At 42.2% G+C, this 10,475-nt stretch overlaps 2 protein-coding genes, 1 long non-coding RNA gene and 1 other non-coding gene across 4 annotated transcripts in view; 1 reads left to right on the top strand and 3 right to left on the bottom strand.

The window, feature by feature from the left end:
• Positions 1-2,143: 2,143 nt before the first annotated feature.
• Positions 2,144-3,401, bottom strand: Chchd1 (coiled-coil-helix-coiled-coil-helix domain containing 1). The gene is made up of 3 exons (XM_031361300.1): positions 3,200-3,401; positions 2,989-3,107; positions 2,144-2,445 (listed from the first exon to the last, which is right to left on the bottom strand). Exons 1-3 carry the CDS (start codon positions 3,321-3,323, stop codon positions 2,332-2,334), a joined length of 357 nt encoding a protein of 118 aa, XP_031217160.1. The 5' UTR covers positions 3,324-3,401; the 3' UTR covers positions 2,144-2,331.
• On the top strand, positions 3,399-4,376 carry LOC116084364. Its single transcript, XR_004116083.1, has 2 exons — positions 3,399-3,488; positions 3,995-4,376. It is a non-coding gene; the product is annotated as an uncharacterized LOC116084364 (long non-coding RNA).
• A 359-nt stretch (positions 4,377-4,735) lies between these two features.
• LOC116085453 lies at positions 4,736-4,840 on the bottom strand. Its single transcript, XR_004116561.1, has one exon. It is a non-coding gene; the product is annotated as a U6 spliceosomal RNA (small nuclear RNA).
• A 1,045-nt stretch (positions 4,841-5,885) lies between these two features.
• Positions 5,886-10,475, bottom strand: part of Fut11 (fucosyltransferase 11) — a 6,113-nt gene continuing 1,523 nt past the window's right edge. Inside the window, exon 3 of the mRNA XM_031361181.1 lies at positions 5,886-8,842. Within this exon, the coding sequence (XP_031217041.1) occupies positions 8,695-8,842 (148 nt within the window). The 3' untranslated portion in view covers positions 5,886-8,694. The remainder of the gene's footprint in view (positions 8,843-10,475) is intronic.

Here is a 10,475-nt window from a genome sequence, read left to right as displayed (position 1 = left end):
AAAAAAAAAAAAAAAAAAAAAAATCCCATACAATTATTCCTACTATCAGAGGATAGTAAATACTATCAGCAAACAGGAGAATGTAAGAAAAAGCAAAAACAAAACAGCAATTTACAATGAATTGCCTACCAAATCTTAGTCCTACCACTTGGGAGAATTAAATGGAAAGTCACTGAAATATTGAGACATGATAATCTACTCTACCTGATTATTTAGTAGAAAAAGAAAATAGTTGCCAGAGGAGAAGTGAAAAAAAAACATTACCTTCAAATTTCTTAGGTAAAAGTTAATGACCGAATTTATAAATAGTACTGCTTATTTATACATTAAGCAAGACTGGGCAGAGTCTTTAATTCATTGGTAATTTTTACCTTTTAATTTCCTTTTTGAGGGATTTTGTGACAAGTTTTCACTATGTAGTCCTGCCTGTCCTTGAATTCTTTATAGACCAGGCTGGCTATAACTCAAAGATCTGCCTGCCTCTGTGCTGGATTAAAAGTGTGAGCCCACAACTCCCAGATGTTTGTTTGCTTTTTTTTTTTTTAAAGCAAGTTTTTAAAAAAATGATTTTTGTTTTTTTGTTTTGTTTTGCTTTTTGAGGGTCCCTTTATGGCATTACTCAGAGATCTGCCTGCCTGCCTGCCTTCTATGTGCTGGGGAAAAAGGCATGTACCACTGTTTTAGTTAGGGTTTTACTGCTGTAAACAGACACCATGACCAAGGCAACTTTTTTTTTTTTTAAAGATTCTATTTATTAATTTTATGTATATGAGAACACTATAGCTGTAAAGATGGTTGTGAGCCTTCATGTGATTGTTGGGAATTGAATTTCAGACCTCTGCTCGCTCCAGTCAGCCCTGCTTGCCCTGGTTGCCCTACTCACTGGTGTCAACTCCACTTGCTCAATCCCTGCTTGCTCTGGCCCAAAGATTTATTTGTTATTATAGATAAGTGTTACTGTCTTCAGACACACCAGAAGAGGGCATCAGATCTCATTACGGGTGGCTGTGAGCCACCATGTGGTTGCTGGAATTTGAACTCAGGACCTTTGGAAGAGCATTCAGTGCTCTTACCTGCTGAGCCATCTCACCAGCCCCCAAGGCAACTCTTATAAGGACAACATTTAATTGGGGCTGGCTTACAGGTTCACAGGTTCAGTCCATTATGAAGGTAGGAACATGGCAGCATCCAGGCAGGAGGAGCTAAGGATTCTACATCTTCCACTGAAGGCTGCTAGTAGAAGACTGATTTCCAGGCAGCTAGGATGAGGGTCTTAAGCTCACTCCAACAGTGACACACCTATTCCAACAAGGCCACACCTCCTAATAGTGCCACTCCCTGAGCACACATACAGTCAGAACCACCATATCCAACAAATTTTCTTATTGTATACATCTGTCTCTAATTGCACTTAAAGGCCCCAGAAAAGGCTATCAGATCCACTGGTGCTAGTTAAAGGAGGTTGTGAGGCACCTAGCATAGTTGCTGTGGAACCCAACGCCAGTCCTCTGCCAGAGTAGCAAGCACCCTTAGATGCTAAGCCAGCTCTCCAGCCCCCCAAAATATTAATTGTACAAATCAAATTAAATGTACCTACAGAATCTCTGGGTTGTCAGTATATGCACTGCTTTAGTAAGCACTTTGGATAGACTGTTTATGAAGTATGGACTCACAGAATACAGCTAGCTGGTGGTAAAGAGGCTCTGCATACACAGGCTTCACTGCTACTATCTAAAAGCCAAAGGATTAAATGATATAGAGGACTTCAAAGGCAACGAAGGACATCCAAAGCATACTCGGACTGGGCAGTGGTGACGCACGCCTTTAATCCCAGCACTTGGGAGAGAGGCAGACTGATCTTGGGAGTTTGAGGCCAGCCTGATCTACAGAATGGGTTATAGGACAGCCAGGGCTACACAGAGACACTCTCTCTCAAAAAAAGAAAAAACAAAACAAAACAAAACAAAACAAAGGAAATGAAGGGCGTACCAGGAAGTAAAGAACTTCCAGGGTCTGGGGGAGATTATAGAGCTCAAGAAAGGAAGTGCTGAGGCTTGCCTAGTGAAGGGAAAGGCCAGGGTGTTCATCTTCAGGAGGGGATTGGGGGTGTGAAAAGGAGTAACTAATTACAAGAACTGGCCAATTTCTTTTTAGAGGCTTTTATTTCAAGACAGCATCCAGAACACGATTCATTCAGAAGAGCAAAATTAAGTGTTTTGCCTCATTTTACCCTTCAAAAACTCATGGTAATAATGCAAATGCAAACATCCCTAACATGCCTCTCTGTATAGCTTTAGGAAATAAGAGTTCATTGAAAATGTTTCTCCATTTTCAGCTGAGATGAGATTTGTTGGGAAATCTCTGTAACAACTTGGTCATTTTGTGGGGAGGTAAACTCTCAGACTTTCCCAGAGACTCCTGGATTGATCTCATCTTCCCAGCTTCCTGAAAACACAACAGAAAAAAAAAAAGTCACAGTTCTTCAGCTTATTCTGACCTAGATCCCTAATTTTTATAATATTCCAAACCCCAAGAGACCCTGTCTCAAGGAATAAAGTGGAAGAGGAATGAAGGAAAATTCCAGACATTTACCTTAGGCCATCACACAGCACTGATGCCCACAGTGTGTCTCTGCATATTCAAACATGCAAGCACTTACACACAAGCATGCACGTATGCACGTACACACACACACACACACACACACATACACACGCACACACATACACCAAACCAACCAACCAACCAACCAAAAAACTCAAAGGAACAAAAAGGGGACTTAAAGGGACTTGGGATGTACAAATGACTGTTATCATCAGAAACTACTATTCTGGCTAGCCAATTAGTGAAGATAACCTTCGACAAAACTTAGTTTTTCTCACTTTAGTGAGGGTGAGCCAGTCCCAGATGAATGGGAGACTCTGTTCATAATTTAGCACAAGGCGGTGTGAACCATCCCAAGAAGGCACACTAGGAACCAGACATCACCTGAGCCCTGGAAGAACAATCGAAGAAGTCCTGGATCTCTTTCCTGCACGCTTCGTCGCGGAATTCGTTCTGCTTCCAGCAAGCCATCATCATCGTCATCTCCGTGATACAGGTTGCCTCTGGAGGGGAAGAACTGGGGGACCTTCAGTCACAGGCCGACCTAACACCTCTCCCCCGAGACTACCCAGCCGTCCCCGCTCCAAGTGCTCACCGCCCTTCTCTCGGCGTCGGTTCCCGACGCGGTTAGCTAAGATAAGAGGCTTGTTGGGTTTCAGGATAGGTTTTCCCGGGTTCGCAAACCGCGCTAGGCGGCCGCGTAGGCTGGGCGTCGCCATTTTGCACAGCGTTCCCAGTCGGCTCCGCGGCGGCGCCGTGCGTGACCCTTCTTGACCTCTACGCGCTTGGCGTACCGCCCACGGCCAGCTGTGCGCGCACTTTCCGGGTCTTGACCTCACAGTGACGGTCGATCTGAACCCCGGCCGGCAGGCAGCCGACACCAGGTTAGGATGCTCTAGGTTGTGCGCGCTATCTGCGTGCTTGGGACGGGACAGGACTCAAGGGCTCCATGTTCGAGGCTGCCCCTTATTTGTGAGTCTGTGTGTGTGGGCACTACCTAGTGCTGCCTCCCTGGCTGCCAGGGGAAGGCGTCGGATCCTCTGGGGGCTGGAGTTAAGGATTTGGGGTTGCAAAGGACTTTAAACAAATCTGTGAGAATGATGACTCCTTTTGCCAGGAAGTGGTGGCACACGCCTTTAAATCTCAGCGCTGGGGAGGATCCGAGTTCGAGGCTAGCCTGGTCTCCAGGACTGCCAGGGATATACAGAGAAACCTTGTAGCGAAAACCCAAAATAATAAAATAATGGCTGCTTTTCACAACTCTTACATGGACTGCTGGGTAGATGTTTACTCTTTTGGAATGATCGCACAGTAAGGTGAATGTTGAAACACTTATGTATGACATACACAATATTTAATATTACAACATTTATATCATTTCTTTTTACAGACTTCCAGCTGTGATCTGTTGGACTTAGTGTTTGACTTAACTATTTACAAAACCGAGTCAAAAGATGTGCTATGGATTCTTTGGTATTTGCAAATGAATTCCCAAGACATTTCTGCTAATGGAAGCGGAACCCAGCAGTCCTGTAGTTGATATGATGTCTACTTTAGAGCAAGATGTATTTGCATAGGTACTTTCTTGTTGAAATTATTTACCACAAATATTTGGAATTCTCCCTTAATAACCTACAGGGATGGCTTTCTTCCTGAGTCATGTAGCTCGAGGTCAATCTCATGAGGGAGGGAAATTCTGGAGAATGGTCCTGACCAAAGTACATCTTTTGGTCAGTATTTAGTATCTAATAAAGCTTGCTTTAAATTTAGCCCAAAATGGTGGACTTGATTTTTCTGGAGAATCCCCAAGATTAACACTGGGTTCACATCAGAGGGATTTTCCCTCTCTGGCCACACCCTACCAGCAGCCATCATAGCACCCACCACAGTTTCATTGTTTGTGACCTTATCTACCCCAACATCTACTTTGAAATCTTAGCTCGGATCTGGAGAGGTAGCTCCATGCTTAAAGTGTTTCAAGCTCTTCCAGGGGACTCTGGTTTCCAGCATCCACTTCGCAGGGCTCATAATTACCTCTACCAACAGCCTGCACGCACACACAAGGGATTTTTTTTTTTCTTTCCCAAACTTTAATTTGCATTTACTAACAAATCTTTTTTATTCCCTTTACAAAAATATGGAACACTTCACGAATTTGCATGTCATCCTTGCACAGGAGCCATGCTAAGTCTCTGTATCATCCCAATTTTAGTATATATGTTGCCAAATCGAGCATGGAAAAATATTTTTAAATATCTCTTAAATATTTAAAGGGGCTAGCAAGATGGCTCATTGGGTAAGAGCACTGACTGTTCTTCTGAAGGTCCTGAGTTCAAATCCCAGCAACCACATGGTGGCTTACAACCACCCTTAATGGGACCTGACACCCTCTTCTGGTACGTCTGAAGTCAGCTACAGCGTACTTATGTATAATAATAAATAAATCTTTGGGCCAGAGTGAGCAGGGCGGACCAGAGTGAGCAGAGGTCCTAAAAAATTCAATTCCCAACAACCACATGAAGGCTCACAACGATCTGTATAGCTACAGTGTTGTACTCACATATATAAAATAAATAAATCTTTTTAAAAATGTATTTAAAATGACCACTGAAGGCTCATAAGCATTTGTACAGCTACAGTGTAATCACATAAAATAAATAAGTAAATCTTAAAAAAAAATATTTAAAATGAGATGAGCCTTTGTGTATCTTGTTCGTGCTAAAAATAGCTATGCCAAGCTTGGCATAGACCTACAATCCAAGCACTTGGGAAGCTGAGGCAGGAGACAGATTAAGAGTTTGAAACCTTGAGGCCAACCAGGTCTACAGAGTGAGTTCCAGGACAGCCAGGGCTACACAGAGAAACCCTGTCTCGAAAAACCTAAAAATAAAATAAAAATAAATAAAGTAAAATTTAAAAAAGGGGTTTGAAAGCAGCCTAAGTTATATATGAGTACTAGGCAAGCCAGGGCCACATAACATGACCCTGCCTTAAAGAAACAAACAAAAAATAAAATAATGAAACAAAAAAGGAAAAGTGTTTACCATTATTTTTTACAAGTCTCCAATTTTATCACCCTCAATCCCCCAAAATAAGCAAATACAGGCCAGCAAAATGGCTCAATTGGTGAACAGAGGTGTTGCCACTAAGTTGATAGGAGTTCAGTTCCTGAGACCACACATGGTAGAAAGAAAAGTGACTCTTCTGATATATACATGTACAAGGTAGTTCAAGTTACCACACACATACACATAATAAACAAGCGTAATAAAGTAACCAAGTAGAAGACACTGTAAAAAGCGATTTATTGTATAAAATGAAACCTGAGATAATAAAAAAAATAGTAACACTTGCCATCAGCCTTGTGTTCTATCCCATACTCTGGAAGTAAATAGAAGACTCCTATTAAGACTTCTACCACTAGTGCCCACAACCTGCAGCAAATAATGGTGCTGTATACATTGTAGCTGAGCCTCAAACCTGAAAAAATTCTTGTTGCTGTTCCCATAGGAAAGTAAAGCTTTTTCATTGGCACAGTACCATGGTGATTCATAGTCCTTTCCCTTGTATAGCACCTGATTTGTCCAGATCTTTACATGGTTATTTACATAATGATAGGGATAAAGGAGTCTGGGAAGTGATTCTCCAGCAACAACCATTTATGAACAGCTGGCTCACTTTGCATAAAAGTCCTAGAGAAATGCGTGTCCTGTGAGCGGTGGAATGGACAGGCCCCTACCCCTGCGAGAGTCCTCTGACTTGTTTTATACTATGAGATAAATGTTTATTTACCTTTTGAGATGGGGTCTCAACATAGAGCTCTGGCTAACCCGGAACACTCGATCCACCTGCCCCTGCCTCCCAAAGTGCTGGAATGTGAAACTACAAGCTTGCACAACCATGCCCATCTATACTATAAAATTTTAACTTTTTTTTTTGAGACAGTCTTGCTGTTGTAACACAAGTTGGCATAGCACTCATGGACCCACTCTTTTTTTTTTTTTCTAAAAAAAAAAAAAAAAAATCCTGTTCTCTGGAAAACAAAAACAAAAAACAAAAAACAAAAAAAAAAAAAATAGGTTAAACAATTTCCATGCTACTACTGAAGACATTTTTTTTTTAACTAAAGAACAAAATAAAGGTCTAGGGACATGACTCGGGGGCAGAGCCAGAGCACATGCTTAGCATGCACAGAGCCTTACGATCCATCCCCAACAACATGCACAATGAAAAACAAAAACTTTAGCAATGTAATTCCAACCTATGTTAAAGCTTTTCTTGGTCACATCCTTAGATATTAACCATGAAGCCTGGTTGCTTAAAGCATCTAACATGCATATATGTATCTATCTGTATTGACTTGGAGTCACAGATATCTGTAGTTCACAATCAGATACGCTAACAAACCAAGAGACGTCTTAAGTGGTAATTCATCAGCACAGTAAGTGCAGCTCTAAGGCCCAAGGCAGTCTTTCTAACCGCCCCAGAAAAGCTCCTGCTATCCTACAGCAGTAGGCAGTTCGTCTATATCTTCAATTCTACAGTTCTGGTTGTTGTGGATATAAATGGTAGTTTTGCCTGAATATATATATGTCTGTGCAGCACATTCATGTCTGGTATCTACAGAGGCAAGACAAGGTATCTAATCCCCCTGGATCTGAAGTTACAGACAGTTGTCAGCTACTATGTGGGTGCTGGGAATCAAACTTAGGCGGTCTAGAAGAGTAGTCAGTGCTCTTAACGGTACAGCCATCTCTCCAACCCCAAATCTAAAGTTTTTATTTACTTAAGGGTGACTTAAATCCCTTGCTTTCTTCAATCTGTTTGAACTGATGGCCTTGGGCTGGCTTTATTAAAGCAAAAGCAAAAACAAAAACAAAAACAAAAACAAAAAAAACCAACATACACACAGACAAAAAAAATTAGGGTCACAGCTATAACTCAGTTTATAGAATGCTTGCCTTCCCAGAACCACAAAACAAAAACAACCACAACAACAACAATAACAACAACAAAACTCCAGTGACTTGGCACCATAAAAGTTATCTGGAATGTGAATTCCAAATGTGAGAGAATTTGAGTAATTGATTACTGAATGGGGCTTTTCAGCCCTAGAACAAGGCAATACACTGAACTGACATCAGTGTCAATATTAACTACTTAGTCTGTTCGTAAGAAAAAGAATTCCAAATATACTCTAAACAAGAAAACCAAGCAGTAAGAATGATGGAAATGGCTGGGCGGTAGTGGCACACACCTTTAATCCCAGCACTTGGGAGGCAGAGGCAGGTGAATTTCTGAGTTCGAGGCCAGCCTGGTCTACAGAATGAGTTCCAGGACAGCCAGGGCAATCCAGAAAAACTGTTTCGGGGGTGGGGGAGACAAGTATGATGGAAATGTTTGTCAGTCTTTCCACTTTGTGGGAAATTGCCTAAAGCCAGAAAGAGCAAGCTACTTAGAAGACATTTGATATTAAAGACAGTGCAAGTATTTTTTTAAAGTAACTTGAAGAGCTGGGCATAGTGCTGCATACCTGTAGCCCCCAACTCAGAGGCTAAGCAGGTATTTCAGTTAGGCCTAGGAGTTTGGATGCCAGCTTGGGCCATGTAGTGAGACCTATCTCAAAAGGGAGAAAAAAAGCAGAAAAACAGAATAACATCCACACATAAGGCCCTGCCTCCTTACCAGTACAACAGCTGAGAAGATGAGGAATAGACACTTTTAAAGGTACTAAATAACAAGTTTTACAGATCATAGCCTAAACCATCCTGCCCATATTTAAAATGATGAAATGGCTACAGACATGAGAAGTGTACTTGAGTCATCAAATGGATGCTTCTGCGTCTCTCTAAGGAGAAGCTCTCTTACCACAGGCTGAGATACTGGCTCCATACCATTCAGGTGGAGGGGGCTGGGAGTACTTGCCTAGTAGTCTCAAACCCCAAGGTTCCAATCCAGTACAGGGCAGGAGAATCAGTGAGCACATCCATCCACAGAAGACAGTACTCACTAAAGGTGAATGTGCCTTAGGAACCATGGTAAAGCGGTCTCCTTAAGTCTTCCAAGCTAACAGCTCTTGCATGAAGGCAGTTAGAGATTTTTATTCCTTTTCATGAAGATCTCATGTACATAATCCCAAAATTTGCTCTGCTGTGTCTCATTGTTGTGGATCATGGCAGTGAGAGCTTCCCCCTGATAGAGACCTTGCCAATAATCTTGTAGCCACATTTCCTTCCAGCTGAAATGACAAAACAGGAGTGGAAGGTGAGTTGGGGAGCCACAGCAGTAATAGGCTCTGCCTTTCTTTGACTCGTCCCAAAGAAATCATAAGCAGGGCCATGGTGGTGACACACACTTTTAATCTCAGCACCCAGGAGGCAGAGGCAGAGGCAGAGGCAGAGGCAGGGGGATCTCTGAGTTCCAGGACAGCCAAGGCTTCACAGAAAAACCCTGTCTTGAAAAACAAACAAAAATTAAGCAGATACTGGGCCTCTGGATAGGACAAGGCTCTGCTGTGAAGGAAAGAAGGTATGGAGTAAAACTAATTCTAGTCCAAGAGACAGGAAGTAGGTCATAAACATACAGCCATCCTAGTCCTCCTAAGTAGCTGACATTGCAGACTTGCCTCTAGCTCTCAAATGTGGAGGAAGTGCAAAGGGTCCAGAGCAGGGAAATGATATTCTAGAGGAAAGCCAGAGAGCTTTTACATGGTTTTAACCTTCAGTTATTTGAAAATCTAAATGAAGGTACAGTGACATCTAGTGTGTAGAAAAGACATAACCTGAATTTTCTTTTGTTAATGGGACAGGGTCTCTAATAGCCCAGGCTGGCCTCAAACTATGACCTTGACATGGCAAACTATGACCTTGAATTCCCGATACTCCTAACTCGATCTTTTTAGCATTACATTTAGCAATACATTTAGAATTACAGGTATGCACTATAATCCCTGGCTATTTCCCTAATGTTTTGATTTTTCTTCTAGTAAACCATATATTCAGCATAAACTGACAGATTTTTAGTGAAAGACTCCACCATGAAGATCCTATTATGCCAGCAGCATAAGTAAGCAGGCCTCTGCTGCCACCCACTGTTGAAAGTCCCTTTCTGTGAGCTATTCTAGTAATCCCTCTCCAAATTAACTGTGGTGGCTTGCTGTGGGTGGTTTCAACATTTCCCATTCTATCTCCCAGTGTAACCTGCTTTTGAGTCACTTCCCTTTACCCACACTGACCCCCCAATATTAATTATACAACACCTATTGAAAGCAATTCCTTCAATTCTATTTAGAGTGAATAAATCGGGGCATATAAAAGCAATAGGAGGGCTGAGAATATAGCTCAATGGTAGAGGGCTTGCTTAGCATACTCAAAGCTCTGACCTCATCAAACACAAAAAAGATGCAAACGCTTTTCATGGGTTTGGTGGCTTCCCTCTTGTTATCTCAGCACTTGGGAGAGTGAGTCAGGAGGATCACCACAAGTCTGAGGTCAGACCAGGCTACAGCATGAGACTCTAGTTTGTCTGATTAGTTGATTTCTACAGACAAATTAGTTGATTTCTACAGGAAAATCCTTTGAAAATGCTCTTATTGGGCTGAGTGTGTGACTAGGTAGAAAAGTATTCTTCTGGCATGCAAAAGGCCCTGGGCTTCATCTCAGCACAACCAAAACCCATCTTTATGCTGCCCACCTCCCCGTCAGGTGCTGATCCTCAGCTTGACTTATAGGCTATTTACAGCCTGGCCCCATTTCATGTGCTCAGGGTTCCTAAACTTCCCCACACCACTGGGATAACAGGTGTATTTACCACACCCAGCCCCCCAACTACTACTGACACCTTAAAGCAAAGTGAGCCTATATTGCCTTTTT

This window comes from Mastomys coucha, unplaced genomic scaffold (genome assembly GCF_008632895.1).
Source record: "Mastomys coucha isolate ucsf_1 unplaced genomic scaffold, UCSF_Mcou_1 pScaffold9, whole genome shotgun sequence".
NCBI classification, from domain to species: domain Eukaryota; kingdom Metazoa; phylum Chordata; class Mammalia; order Rodentia; family Muridae; genus Mastomys; species Mastomys coucha.
Note: the sequence above shows the minus strand (reverse complement) of the source record. Positions and strands in the feature narration are given on the sequence as shown.